Source organism: Crassostrea angulata, chromosome 10, assembly GCF_025612915.1.
Source record: "Crassostrea angulata isolate pt1a10 chromosome 10, ASM2561291v2, whole genome shotgun sequence".
NCBI classification, from domain to species: Eukaryota; Metazoa; Mollusca; class Bivalvia; order Ostreida; family Ostreidae; genus Magallana; species Magallana angulata.
The window spans coordinates 30,483,479-30,499,552 of NC_069120.1; the positions used below are offsets into that span (position 1 = coordinate 30,483,479).

At 36.8% G+C, this 16,074-nt stretch overlaps 1 protein-coding gene across 16 annotated transcripts in view; it reads left to right on the forward strand.

Annotated features, from left to right (window-relative positions):
• The window catches only part of LOC128168043 (KN motif and ankyrin repeat domain-containing protein 2-like), a 21,799-nt gene continuing 5,725 nt past the window's right edge, over positions 1-16,074 (forward strand). For 2 of the 16 annotated variants that reach the window (XM_052834124.1, XM_052834125.1), the window contains exons 1-5: positions 5,438-5,737; positions 7,890-7,953; positions 11,176-11,665; positions 11,926-15,076; positions 15,826-16,014. In XM_052834124.1, coding sequence (XP_052690084.1) covers positions 11,227-11,665; positions 11,926-15,076; positions 15,826-16,014 — 3,779 coding nt within the window. In that variant the 5' untranslated portion in view covers positions 5,438-5,737; positions 7,890-7,953; positions 11,176-11,226. Of the gene's footprint in view, positions 65-5,434; positions 5,738-7,889; positions 7,954-9,097; positions 9,260-10,565; positions 10,712-11,175; positions 11,666-11,925; positions 15,077-15,825; positions 16,015-16,074 lie in introns of those variants that run through there. The other 14 variants (XM_052834113.1, XM_052834118.1, XM_052834115.1 and 11 more) reach the window with 14 other exon arrangements.

Genomic DNA, 16,074 nt, shown 5'->3' on the forward strand with positions numbered 1-16,074 from the left:
CTTTCACTTTCGTTTCACGATGTGATGGTTGGGATATCATTTCGAGGGTATCTGTGTTATAAATGTAAGTTTTTCAAATGTATTTATGAAACATATTCAAGATGTCGTATATATTATACTTGTTTTGAATATGTATGGTGGTTTGCGCCCTATAGCAGATAATAGCTCTGTAATTTTTGATAGGTTACCGTTAACGTTAACCAATATGGCTCTACATAGTATATACCAGTGTATACTGGCAGTGAACAAGCTTTCGGCTAAAACTTAACATTTTGTATTTTTATTTCATTATTTTTTTATATTTTTGGATACAAATTGACACATTTCAAATGGTATTCTCTTTTGAGAAGTGGATGTAGGCCACAGGTGCTTGTTTCATATAGGAGGTCTTTCATAACTATTGTGCACTTGTACTGGCGTGCAACCAGAGGCCTGTTCAACAGAGCGAGCGCTCGCCAAAATTTGTGTTGCGGGTATAGGGAATTTTGGCGAGCGCTCGCGAACGCTCGCTCTGTTGAACAGGCCTCAGATCTCACCGAGTACCATTTCTCGCCAGTACAATGTGACGTCATTTTATTAACCCATAAAATTGTAGACGAAAAATGATGTCACAATGTACTGGCGAGAAATGGTACTTGGCGAGAACTGGTCGCACGCCAGTATAGTTATTGTGTATAGTTAATAGACCTCCTATATGAAACAACCTCCTGTGATGTAGGCTACTGGCATGCCTGTCCACTTCTCAAAAGAGAATATTGAAATGGTAACCCCTTATTTATCCATATCTTAGATTATATCATTATTTAGAACCCCAAACATCTTGTTTTTGTGCTTTTTAGCACGCCCCAAATTTGCCAAGTTTTAATGTTTTACTTTACCAGCCATCAGCATTGCGATACTAACATAGAAAAATCCCTGTACATGTTGATTTTATTTTCTGCAAAAGTAATTTGAATTATGCCCCTTGTGGAGTTAGTCTAAATGTCCTAGGGGTTATGATACATATATACAAAACTCATAGAATTATTCGTTTGTTATACCTCAGAGGAAAAATAACAAGGGAGGGTGCCATCTTGGATACCCCCTAGCTTTATCAGCTTCAGCTTATTTCTCATATAAATTGTTAAAGAACATATGAGCTGATTCGTTTTCCTCTATAAATAATTCTTATTTGAAATATTAACTCCGATTTATTTCTTTTTTACACCAAAATCTCAAAGAAGAAACATTTATAAAGGATTACAAATTGGCGCAAGTTTATATTTCAACATTTTAAATGAGAAATTAGCTGATTAAACGAGGCTGTATCCAAGATAGCACCTTCTCTTGTTATTTTAGCTCCAAGGTATACCCACACTCTCTGCCATGACGTTAATTAGTCAACCCACGTTCTTGGTTACCCCATTCTGGAAAGTTCTATCCATCAAAACTACAATCTCACATTCAAGAAATGAATTGGCTCATTTTAGTTTTATTCAACATTTGTCAAATCTCAACGTCAATGTATATTTGAAATAAATTCCCAATAAATATATTAACTCTTTATGTAATCATTTAACATTTCTTCATTGGAAGTATACATTTTGATGCAAATTCCCATTGATTTGGATCCGAAGCATTTCCACCACCTTTTTCAGACTGGTTTATCGAAAATGAAAGTATGTGTTTAATTCATTTCACAATAATTACTTATCAGGTAAAGTTCAATTTTAGCTAACGAACATCAACTCACATGTGTTAAAATACCAAAGGTGTATATAGGCAGTTACTCGGGCAGAGGCATTTCGTAGTTTATCAGCAAAATGTTTTAATTTATAACTATAGCTTATGGTATCGTAATTTTGTGAAACATGGTGTAGCATCATTTTACCCAGGGGACAAGAAAAGCCCAATTTTTATGCCCCGCTTCAAGGAAGGGAGGGCATATTGCTTTGCTGCTGTTGGTCGGTTGGTCCACCAACAGTTTCCGTTCTTTTTCTTTGCAGAGGATGCACATATTGAAATTTGGTATACAGGTTTATCTTGATAATATCTAGGCCAATTCGATGTTGGATGCAGTTGAGCAATTTTCGACAGAGTTATGTCCCTTAGACGTAGTAAAATTCCAATTATGTATATGCAGTTTTCGTTCATTTTCTTCGCAGAAGATGCAATTTTTGAAATGAAATTTGGTAATCATATACAGGTTTATCAAGATAATATTTATGTCAAGTTTGATTTTGGGTTGATTGAACAATTTTCGACGGAGTTATGCCTCATGGACACAAAAAAATTCCAATTATATGCAGTTTCTGTTCATTTTCTTCGTAGATGTTTCCAAGGGAGGGGGGCATAATTGTTTTACTAACATCTCTTGTTTCTTTGAAAATGGCCAATTAATTTAATTATCTAAACTCCAACCTAGATATTCTTTCTCCTTATGTTGAGACAAGTTTAATGACTCCTATAAGGAGAGTCGCTATTTATATGTATGGTTCTGTGTCTTATTTTCTTATTGAAAAGTGTTTAATATTTGTTATTGGAGGATGACAGAGGTTAGCTTTTGTTCCATACTTTTCTATTGTGACACGTTGTAAATCCAAAACTTCTGCTCTTCTCTATAAAGCCAAATAAATATAATAACTCACAACTTATGTCAACTCCATTATAGGGTATGTAGTCCCTATGCAGAAGCTTGTAAATTTGAAAGTAGTAAAGCTCAGGTGAGTGATGTGACCCATGGGCCTCTTGTTTTGTAGTGATTGCATTTTTGATTATAATAATCAAGATACATAAACTGAAGGAGAGTGTAAAAACAATTAAAACCAAAGATGATACGAATATGATCCAAGACTTTTACACTGTGAATACCAGTAAGTGCTTGGTTCTTGACCCCTGATTTTTGTAGATCAGATATTCATTATCTCAACATGAATTTTCACTTTCAGTTAAATCTAAGCAAATATTGATGTGTAAAAGTAGTGTAAATGTAATTGCCACCCGGCACCACATGTGTTGAAGTATGGGGACCTGACATCTGAATTGGTGTTTCGGGCACCTTTAGGAGATATTTTATAAATAGTGCCTGTTTTGGAGGGTAACAGTTGAAATTGACACCCCGAGAAAACCATAGTCAACCGACGCAAAGCGGAGGTTGACTATGGTTTTCGAGGGGTGTCGATTTCAACTTTTATCCTCCCGAACAGGCACTATTTATTTTATTATACTGAATGTCAATTTTAAAGAAAACTTAAATGCTTTTCTATAGGAATGACTTGATATCTACTGCGAACCGTACGCGCATCATTTACGCGCATGTAACAATTCGTTATGTTACCCGTTGCTAAGTGTGTTGCTAATGCTGAGGGTAATAGAACGGATTATCAAGCGCATCTAAACCAATCAGATTTCAGTATTTAACATGAAAGTATAATAATCCAGGATCTGCCCCTCATCAGAGGTCCAACCCAGGTTTCTGTTTTTAATTTTACATAATAAAGAAGATGGGGGAGTAAGATGGCGCAACTGCCCATTAAGTTTAGTCGTAAAATACAATTTCAAATTTAAAATTTTTTCAATTAAATATATTTGATATGTTATAATACAAGTTTACAAAAAGGCATTTAGACTATGACAAAAATATGGAGCTCAGACCCACTCTATGAAAGAAAAGGCATTGAAGTTATAAAAATTACACCATTTGGAGGTTTTGACACGCATACGCAAGTTTAAATCAACCTATTGCAAGTATTAAGAATATTTAAGGGTTACAAACCGATGTTACGTTGAATACACATTGTTTTTAATTAATTTTTTAAAAAACTATCAGATTTAATGATATTTTAATTTTGCAGTACCTAATCATTCCTCAAATGGGCATTTTACGTGCCTTATTCACCCATCTTCTTTTCATCAGTCCAAACAGAGCGAAACATCAGTCTTTATCTGGGTGCCAGGTGGCAATTACTTTTACACACACATCAAGATATTAAATTATATGGATGTCGGATAGTGTTATCATTTGATGATTAAAAGAGTTGGAGTATTCTGATTAATGGTTATTCGAAATTTGAATTAATCTATTATTGCTAGCCTATGCACATGATGCACTGTACAAAACTTCAGCAAATGGAAATACCCAAAAAGTCACCACCAGCAAAATAAGCTATTCATACAAAATTTCAACAGAAAATATCATATGTAACAAAGTCATGTACTTATGACCCTTCGTAATTATCATCAAAGAAATGTGAATTTTGAAAATGCTTGTTTAATTTTTCTTTTCAATGTTGTAGCATTAATTGTTAGAGAAAGGGAAAATATTATTTATTTTTAAGAGCTTTCAAGAACTGTATACAATTTTTACAACACTCCATAAATGAAGATATGCTGGCTGCATTTCCAACCCTGTTAGTTTGGGATACTAAGATAAAAAAGTGAGCACAAACTTTACACATTTTTTGAGGATGTGTTTTCTACTATTTTTTTGGATCATGCAAATAAATAATGCAAACAATGCTTGACGCGTATAGCTTCTTTATTTTCAAAAATTCAAATGCAAATAAATATGTACAAATACATGTGTGTACGACTCTTTAGAATTTATTGTTTCAACCTGTGCCAACTAAAGCACGCACACCCCTTCCCAATTTGCCAACACCTAATTAATCAAATAAAAAAAAATTTATTGGTGTGAAGACATCAGAAGAACTCATGCATTTATTATTTATTTGAAGTGTTACGTTTTTCATTGTTTTTGTATCTAGTAGTGATTAAAAACCTTTTTGTGAAGCAGATCTGTTTCTTGCACCAAACAACCAATTTACCTGGTACAAATATTATGATATATAAATAAGACCCAGAGTACCCTTAATGACTACAGCACAGTAAATCAAGGGTCTGTTTTCCTAGGTCCCCTGTGGAAGGTTGACAGTTCAGTGGTCACATAAAAGTCCCTCAGAGTTTGTGATAACATTTGACTTCCACCTTACCCTGAAGCAGACAAGATTCATGGCTGTGTGAGGTCATTCTCACTAATTTTGTGACTTTTCCTCATCTTTGTATGTTAAAGGCATGATTTACTAAACATTACATGTATAATCTGTTTAGCAGATGTTTGTAAGGCCCTGCAAGGTTAATACTTTGATATGCATGTACCTGTGTGATACTTTACCTTGTTCTTAATGAAAGACATTTTTCCTTGATTTCAAAGGTAAGCCTTTGTAAAGGAGATTATGTACTTAGTAAATTCTGGACTATTCAGCTGATTTCCTTTGCATTTTATCATACAGCATTTCTTTAGGGTTTAATTGTGATAGATATACATATTCATAAGTAGATTTGACTTTTTGGGCATTGATAAGAACACAAGCAGGCAAATGTTTAAACAAATGCTTTACTCTTTTGTCAGCTAGCTATTTAATGAATGGCTGTTTACCTGTGCGCATTTTTAGGAAAGTCGGGACATTAGCGACAGCCCACCTGTTTGGTTTGCATAGATCAGGTGCATTCTTTATACATAGATGTATGCTGATTTAATGCACGAAAGGATTACTGTATTAATCGGTAGGGGGAAGACAGACAGCTGGTATGGTTGTTTTGATCTGACACAGATTGACAGTGCTTCAGGTGTGTTTTTATAGGTTTTGAGGCGGTCCCCAAGCAAAACTTGCTTTCATGTCTACTATGGCAAGGAGATCAGTTGGTAGTGATAGTTGTTACAAGTTGTGAGGTGGAATATTACAGGTGTCCTAAACAGGTAAGACAACATGTTGATATCAAACATAATCAAGTGATTTATTGCAAGGTTTTCTGTTGAGAAACAATTCCTCATTGACACCTCTTAACACTTTCATTCAAAAGCACCCGTCAGTGTCGTATAGAAATTTCTTTACCTCTTACAAACAAGTTATTTAGGTCTGATAAAAATGATCAGAAAAAGAGTAGTTCAAGTTGTGGATATAGATTGTGATACATGGTCTTTGTTGTAATGTCTGATACATTTGTTATAGCCAATCCAGTCCTGTAAATTATCCCTGCTTTGTGTCCTGATTGCTTATATCCAAATTCCTGTAAATTATCCAGTCTGATGTATAGAATGCCGGTCCTGTAAATTATTCCTGCTTTGTTTCTAGATTGCCTTTATCCAAAGTCTGTCCTTTATTAAGTTAAATCAAGATTAGGAAGTTTATATTGTTCAGTTTTGAGAAAGATCCACTCACAATGAAGTGGGATAAAACTTTTGTGCAAGTGTGGACTTTATAGCCCACTTCATGAGATAATAGGATTTTTAATGGGGCCCTAAAGAAAAATGTTTGGACATTGTCATCAGATTTCTTCCCTACAGTCTGGGGTCAGGACAATTGTGCTGTTTTAATTACATGTTGACCTATAGCATCTGAATGGGATTGAATGAATAATTCATTGTATTGTTGAGAAATAATTAACAGATTCATCAAAGAGAGCAGGGGGCCAAAGGTTCAGACCTTTTGTGGACAGCCATTAGAGTCTTTTGCGTAGATCTGAACAGTCATGCTGGTAGACTTCTATCATCAATGTTGACACTATTTTTCATGAATTAATTTGCTGACTCAAAATTACTTCTTTAATATTTAAATGAAAGCAGGTCATTATGAGAAATGGTCTCAGATTGAACTATTTGACTATGTATCTAGACTAAGCATTTGTTTAATATTTTAATAAGACCATTTCAAAGCACTGAGAGATGTAAGCATATAAGATGTGATGTAGACTATGCAGATATTATTGTTAGGGCTCCCAAGTCCATAATCTTGATCTAATGTAGCTGTGAAGAAAAATGTTCCACTCTGATTAACATTTATATATACATGTAATATATACATGCCTAGCATCTGGCATTATCTACATATTAAGATAAAAATCCTGTTGTGCCTTAATTTGGTAAATAAAATCTCATACATGCAGTAATTATCATTACCTTCAGATTTTGTGAATGTCATGATGCAATGAATACCGGTTTTCTTGACAGCACATGCATCAATACTTTTATTATTACCATACTAATAATTTGAAGTAAACCACAGAGCATGGCCAAATGCATTTATTATCGATGCATGGGATCCAACCCACATGCAGTCATAACTTTTTTAAACATCCTTGAATGAAGACAGGGATATATGCAGATAGGGCTCTAAGTAAAAATTCAGGTGGTAAAATTCTCATGTTTGTTCCCTGTTTTACCTGTATGCGTACCTGCACCCACACGTTTATTGACGTAAGGAGACGATAGGTGTAGACTATTAGTGGATGTATTTGGGTGTTGACACAAGTCCTCATCAATCTGCCATCCAATATTCCTCTCATGCTGTCATTTTTCATACAAAGCATGCATCTGTGTATTTGAAACATGCTAGATGCAAAAACTGTTACATTTTACATATGGGGGTGAAAAATGTTATTGGTTTTAGAACCGGTTTTAGTTCAAAGTTGCAGAGGTATGACAAAAGTGTTCTGTTAGATATGTACAAAATGAATATCTGTTATAAAATGCTAATGTGAGGTACCGGTATGTAGGAGCACATTCTTCAAATGATAAACATTTGGACTTTTTAATGTTAAAGGAAATTATTGCAGCTGGTGTTCCAAACAAGTTTGTAACTATGTAGACAAACTTAATAAGTATATAAGGAGTACGTATGAATAGGAAATTTCAAGGAGAACTATTTAATAAGCTGTATATTAGGAACAGTATTGCATTACACACATATACCAGCTCACATTGCAAGTGCATTCAAAAGCTGATCTACATCAAAAACTTGTTTATCCACTCGGGACTCATTAATATGTATGTATTTGGCTTCAAGTCAACAAAACCCTGGAAGAAAGCTATGATGCATTGAATCTCACAGCTTTCTCTCTTTCTTCCCTAGCTAGGACTGTCTGCCTGCCTATTGTGGTGAACATTTCGTTAGATGAGAGCTGGTTCATGTCAGGGTAAGGTAGATATTGCTTATGAGTTTGTGGTATACTGAATCATGAATATGATGAATGAATGTGTGAATATCTCTTTATATGTTTGAGCTTCATGCTTCATGGAGATTCAGGTGCTCAAGTGTTGACAGGGATGGGACATGGATATATGTTCATAAATTAATGTACAATTGCAGTCATTTATACAATGAAAACCTTGGACTTTGGATAGTTTGTGTCAAACAACAATTTGAGTAAGGCATGTCTATTTTACTGTCAAACATTAAGTTAATTCGATCAAATAGAAATCTCTCTCTCCCTCTCTATCTCTCTAACATAGCCGAAATGTAGGTGGTCTTTGCATGTGAAAATCAAATTTGTGAAGGTGTGTTACTCGCTTTATAATTGTCAACAAACAAATTTGCTGTTGAGTATGCATTAAGTCATTGTATTTTAAAACATTCATGCTCTCAATTTTTTTATTTCGTGAAATATCAATCATCTGTATTCTGTAACTGTAGAAGATCCAGTCTTTAGTAAGAACTTGAATAGATTCTTTAAAATATATAATTATTTGCTTTGTGAAGCATAACAAGCATTTATTGACAATAGCTGATCTGTTCAAGTGTTGAACATAAACCTCTTGGAGAGAAAAGAGATTTAACAAAGTTGAAGCGGCAGTTTAAGGATTCCATTGTCTGAAACATTAGGTTTTGATCAATGAATGTCCTGGTCAGGGTCATATTTATAACCAGAGGATGAAAACAGAAAAATATATAACTTTACAAAAAACAAATAATTCATAACTGATTTCCCATGTACATATTGTCATGTTGCTTTGAGACAACAAGCCTCCAGTTTCTCTGTGAATCTTTTGATCTATGTACTATTATTGAGATATTACAACCAGACAATCAGAACAGTTGTGAGTCATATTTGTTGTTGATATAGGGGGTTGACATCTCGTGGGAGTAGGATTTTCGATATTGTGAATTATCCCAGTTCAAATTAACCCCTAGAACTCTAAGATCTTTCGTTGTTAAATGACTGTTGATCCAACTCAAGTTCAGTATTGAATTGCTTAATGTTTTGTGAACTAACTCTCATTGCCTGCCTGTTGTTTGAGCCTTGAAGTGGAAACTGTAATGTTGTTTTTGTATAAATACAGATAAAAATTCATCAAACACACAACTAGGCAAAAGTGTAGACAAATTCTATGGAGCCCAGGATATGGAGGAATCTAAAGGATTATCTGAATTATGTACGGCAAAATTAGTGACCCAGTCAAACGATATTGGATGCCAGCCCTAAAAACTAGTCGACAAACTGGGTATATATGTTAAGTTTGATAATGGTCAGTTCTTATCAGATCTAGTGGAAATGTTTTTGTAATTGCTGGAGTATATCATGCATTATATGCCTTTGCAAGACAAATATAAACCCCACTTGGCAAATATTTGCATATATTGTAGTGAAATTTAGATGTTGACTGAGAAAACTTTAATGTTTTTATAACAATTTGTAGATCAACATAAGGAATTTCTGTCAGACTAATCTTAACTCAGATACATACAAGGGATATTGCTATTTTGGGAGGGGACTGACCGAATTTGATTTGATAAGTTAACTAGTAAGAGGTCGTACGCATGTAAAGCAGAAAAGATTAAACATTATGTAATTTGTCTGATTTACTCTAAGTAAAGGTTTTAATCTTAAAAAGATATTGCAAGTTATGCTAGGATGTGTTTCGGTGTAATGTCTGAAACTACATCATTCCTGTGATTTGTTGGTACTGGAGGGAACTCATTTATTTTTGGACTAAGGTGTGTTTTTAGGAGCCCTGGGGTAAGGGAGAGCTGCAAAAATTCCACTTCTGATAAATGACCTCTGCTGTAGCCATTATAAATGTGAGGTCACAAAAGGTCAACTTACAAACCATTTTTGTAAATCATCAGATAAAAGAAAAAACCCAGCCAAGATTTGTTGAAGCCCAGGCTGAGGAAAGAAATCAAGATAAAAAAAAAATTGCAAAGAATTGCTGTCCCTGCTAAAAAATGCCATAAATGAACATAGAATTACTGACAGTGAGTTTAAAATTTAAGATATAAGTGTTCTGTCCTGTTGCTTAAATTTCCAATTATTGACAGGTTGGTTGTCTTAACCCAAGACTGACATTAAGAGTTAAATTACAATCCTATCTTCCAGAAGCTGTCGGAGTTTAAACCTCAATTGCTATTTTAGTCCGTTTAGATGTGGACTTGGTTTTTTGTGTAGATAAGATACTATTACTGACAAGGAGCAAACGGAGACTCAGATTTCATCTGACATTTTTAATTTTGCCTTCACTATTTTTCTCAGATTTCCTCAAAAGAAGGCCATTGAAAAAAAGATTTTCAAAATCTGATAGCTGTTAATTTGTTGATGAATTCACATATACAACACTTTATAAAGTAGTTTATACTGCCAGAATGGTTCTTTTTTAATGATTGGTTGTTTGCCATTTGTAGCAACAGCTGTTTGTTTAGAATTAACATTGTATTGATTGTTCAGGCTTGGTTGCTCGAGTTTGTGTAAAAGTTTGCTAAGTGTGATAGACCTGGCAGTGGTGCCTTCTATCTACAGGGTCTGAATGATACAAACCCATTCAATAGGCGGGGTTTCAAGGCTGCTATCAAATGCATTTACATTAATTTATGTATCCAGCCTGTGTATAAATGAATGACTGGGAGAGGGCTTTAAGCCCATGGTCATTGATGCGGAAAATCTGTTGAACGTTGTACAGGTAATGTCACTCTGTTTTACTATATTTGTTGATCTACCTGACTGGCGTAGCGTGCAATTCTCTATTCATGTATATCCTGTGTATGTGTATGTTTGCACTTCCAATGCTCGTAACTCTGCAATAGAAAATTCCCATGAGGGATGGAAAGTTTAAGCGTAATGTTTTATTGTGATGATATATAAAAAAAAAAATCCAAAAAATTATGCCAATTTAGTTCAAATTGAATCGGTCTTAACAAGTATAAGGTGTTATGGAGTAAGAACTCTTTGTTGTAGTGATGGAATAATTATAATTTTCATAGTCTGAGAAAAATATTGGAATAAAGGGACTGGGTGCCAGCTGTTTGGATGTCTCTAATCAATAATTCATTGATGATTGGAAAAGACTTAATGAGGACTGAAAACATTGATATTTAAATGGTTTTAGCCCAATGTCAATAAAGGCCTTTTGTGTTTGCATTACAGCACTGAAGCAATGTCCTAGTCCATAACAAAAGTTTTAACCAGTGAAACGCCATGGATGCTAAAGAGACCAAAGAGAGAATGCTGTTCATTCATGAATCCCCTCACGGAGAACAGATGTCCAGCAGTGTAGAAAAAAGGGTATTTCAATCAGATAACGTGATGTCTACTTCAGAGGTTCGAACAACTACAAATGGAGTACCTGCATGGGGGGTACCCCCAAGAATCCCCTCACCCGGAATTCCCCCTCCCCCACCCCCTCGCCAGTACCACTCACAAGTGACTGCTAATTACAACACAGAAAGTACGGGAAGTCAGTCCAGTAGAAACTATTCTACCTCCAGCATGCAGAAGAGCAGCAGCAGTGGTCAGCAGACATCACTCCGGCGGCACCAGTCTGACAGCGGCTTTGTCAATGGTGAGAGGTACAACTCTGTGGGAAGGGAGATAGCCACCGCCCAAATCAGAGGAGGAGATGTCACAAAAATGCCTGGTAGTTAAATCTTACTTCTCTAGTACTAGTACTCTTTGATTGAAATATGTTGTATTTCCTATGAAATTGAATTTATACAGATACCAAATTAATGAAATGATGGACAAAATGATGATATAATTATTTCCATGTCCCTGCATGGAAATGCGGGAGCCCTATGGTCTGTCAATTAGAATTTATTTAAAAAGTGTGCCTGTTTATTTTTCTCCCTTCATTTAGATATATTTACCTGTAAGTCTTTAAAAAAAATTTTTTCCCAGGAAATGGGTACCACAGAGAGCGAGTGCAACAGGTTGTGACCATCAATGAAGGGGATAAATGTACATGTTGTCCCTATGGCTACCATGTGGATCTGGATTTTGTTAACTATTGTGAAACTTTGGCTGATGGATCCTATTTGACTAAATTAAAGAGAATTCAGAGAGAGAAACGCAAGTTACGAAAGTCCATGGAGTTTTTTCTTCAGCAACAAGAGAACCAAGAGCATTCCAGTCCACCGCCAGACCTTGTTCAGAACGTCAATGTTCAAGCAACGGCCTTCCTCAAAAACATTGAATACAAAGACTCTGCCACTAACAAAGTGTTGGAGGAAATAGATTCTTCTGTGGATCAGACATTACATTCCATTGATTCCATGATGTACACTACACAGGCACATTCCCAGTTGGTCAGTTCTGATGATGACATCAGCCCCTCAAGCAATCAAAACTTCAACACATTCCCTATGTCTAAGTCCTATAAGAACCAGAATGTGGAGGATGAGGTGATCACTCGTGACTTTTCTCTCAGAGAGTTGGGAAGATCTGATTCCAAGGAGTCACTGTCCTCCATCTCCACCATGGCCAGTGATACTTATAACTTGGTGCCTGTTAAGGTAACCGGCTTTGCTCAGATGACTAGAGGAGGCAGTACATCCGAGAACAATGCCAGGTTTACTCACATTACAACAGAGGAGCTGGAGTATACAATGGCCACTCATCTGCCAACAGAAGAGTCCACCACAACAAACATCAGCAAGTCCTCTATGGAGACTGTCCGTAAAACCATGGAGAGTAGCCTTCAGAGGATAAGGGAGCTGGAAGAACAGGTCAAAGCCATTCCAGTGTTACAAGTCAGAATATCAGTGCTGAAGGAGGAGAAAAGGCTACTGATGCTTCAACAGAAAGCCAGGAACCAAAAACTGAATACAAGAACAATAGGAGTTGGAGAAAGCCCTGTGATTCCTCCTCCCTCTCCAAAATCTCCACCCCCAACTCTGCCCAAACCCAAAGTCAAGAATGTTGGGGTGGGGGATCATAATATCATTGAGGTGTATCTTCTGCAACCTGATTTATCCCCAACTTGTACAATTCATGACAACGAAAAGTTTTTCAGTGAGACAACTGTTATAGAGCGGGACCACTACCAAGGAGTGTTTGCGCCATTTGCTAAACATCTGCCTAAGCCTCCAACCAGAACAGTGGGTATTGGTGAGGGGAATGTATTTGATGATGGCCTGAGGATTCACGAAAAAGAACTGAGAACAGTCATTATTGGAAAAGAAAGTGTGGGCAAGAGGAACGTGGGTGTAGACTGTCGTGTTGCCACAAGAGATGTAGGAATGAATTTCTCTCTTGATGATGAAAAACCAGCTACTAGGTCTGTAGGAGTGAATGTGGACTCAGAAGCTTGGTTGACAACCTTAAACGTCAAGGCATCAGAGGTGAGAAAAGCCATGCAGGAAGCTCTACACAGAAGTGTCAAAACAGTGGGAGTGAGCTGTGACTTTAAGGCTCAGACAGTAGATACAGGAGTACAGTACACTCACCAGCATTTCAGATCTATTGGTGTAGGAGACGAATCTGTGGAAAAACCTCAGATCCCAACACGAACTGTTGGTGTTGAGGCCCAGCCTGAAACAATGTCTAAAGCAGCTAATACAGACTATGGTTGGAAGGTGGATTCTGCCACCAACACAGTCAAATTCTTTACAGACAACAAGGGAGTGCAGTCTGAGAAAACTCGTCAAGGGACAATGAGTACAATGACAGAAGGCACAAGGACATACCATGAGACCACACAGACTGAGCACAGAATCTTCCTGGCTCTTAACATGGTTAAAAACACTGAATGTAACACGGAGGAGAAGAAAAAGAAAACTGTGTCTTGTGACACTGACATTCGTGAGTTGACAAATGCTGACTATGGATTTCACATCACATTCCGTGGTCGCAATATAAACTCATACGATGCAGGATGCAATACTGAAAGGAAGAAGATGTGTAGTGTTGGAGTTGGAGAGGGAAAAATAGAATATGAAGATGAACCAATGATGGAGGAGACGACTGAGGAGGTGACGTATGTGACACAGACTCAGATTATAGAGGCAGCACAGCAGAACCTGGCCCGGGGCAAGCAAATCACCCGCACGTATGGAACAGTATCATCAGCTGACAGAAGCGCTCTAACCAAGCAACTGCTAGAAAAAGGAGTGGTGGAAATTCCTCAGTCCTCTGTTATTATTCAAGAAATTTCATCATCTGAAGGTCCAATGGATATAAAGACAGAAGAAACACATCAGTCTTCAGGGTCACAATGTGATGACGATGCTATGAGTAGTGAAAGTCGGACATCAAGCAGAATGTACTCCAGTGCCAGATATGGAACAGTATCTGATGACAGTTTCCCTGGGTTAACAGACAAAAATGAGACTGTTGTTTATTCAAGTTCAAAGTTTGGGTCTGGCGGTAGTTCTGATATGTCTAGATTTGATGTGAGTGATATGTTAAAGGAACAAGAGAGCAGTGGTCAGGGGTCCGAGTCTTTAGTGGAAAAGAAGATAACCAGTCAAGGAGGAAACACATTCTCTGTTACAACAATTACCACAAAGAAGCATTCAGGAGACAATGAGGGGGGTGAGGAGACTCTGCTGGATGGAGGGGAGAGACTGAGGGTGCTAACCGGCCGGGCCACAGATCAGTCTGGGGACTCATCGGCCAGTGGAATGTACAAAGTCACCCACCATTCATCCACCATGTCTTATGATGGTGATTCTTCAGATTCAGGAATGAGCAGTTTTGTCAAAGAGCAGAGTAGTAAAGGTCTTGACAATGATTCTGTTGGTGAACTATGTATGACTTCATCAGAGAGTTCTTCTTCTGGCGTGGACACCAGCAATGAAGACCAAGAGGAGGTTCATGTCATCACAGAGACTTACTCGCTCAGGGATATAGGGGGCCAGAGCTACTACGAAAAATACATCAAGTCTGCTGGGATGGAATCAGAGAATACAGCTGGAAGAGGGCAAGACAGTTCAGATCTGGATACCATGGACAGTATAAGCTCAGGCTCTCTCAAGTCCTGCATGAAGAAAAGTAAATCAGAAAATGGGGTCAAAAGGGGCATTACTTTTGCTGAAACAGTCACAGGAGGGTAAGTTAAATCACTTATGTGCCCAACTATTTAATCTGTTTAAGCAACAGAACAAGATTTTTTTTAATGAATAAGTTTATGTTAAGCACTCCACTTGAGTGAACATGAAAAAATTTGAAGATAAAATGAAAGCATCCTATAGATGTTTGAGATAATGGTGATATTGCATATAACTTGAATTGATGTCTTCTCCTCTGGCATGGGGTCTGTTTTTCCTCTTTATCCAATAACTGGTGATTGCTATGTTATTACTGTAAGAGGTTCAGATTACTCTGGCTTTTTGCATTGATTTTTTGTGACATTTAAGGTCTTCTGTTAGAAAAGCTTTATATTCTTAAGCAAACATTTCAGTCTTGCTATGAAGCTTATTTTTGTTCTCTTTATTTGATTTTAGAAAGGAATTTAAAGGAATGTTCATAGCAGCTAGGGATTTCTTTCAAATGAAACTTTTGGAATTTTGTTCTTACTTTTAAATAGTGTAACAAGAAAAGTATTATCTTATCTCATCTCTTGTAATAAAAAAAGAATAAATAGTGTATTTTTGCACAGATTGAATAAGAAAAAAATGTTTGTATTTGAAATGACTAATATACCCTTTATGTAATATATTAAGATGCAGTTTCTTTTCCTAAATTCCATCTTTATGATGCTTCTTGACCTTTCTCTTTGTAACTTGCCTTGGTTTTTGCATGCTTGCTTGCTTGCACACCTGTACTAATACATGGCCCTTATTGCCTTACTCTGACCAGTTACACTTCTAGTAGCAATGGAGAGGAGAGCTCGGAGGAGAACCCCTCAGACACCGAGTCGACCACCAGCTATGAGGAGGGCTCCTATGACGGGAGGGAGGGGAGCATCGTGTACCAGTGTAAAGATGATGTGGCTATAGCATCGGGGGCTCCTGGGGCCATGATGTTTGATCAGAATATACGGGAAATGTAGGTCATTTCATCTAGAAAAAAAACCTCAGTAGACTTTCATTCATTTTGCATAGACTG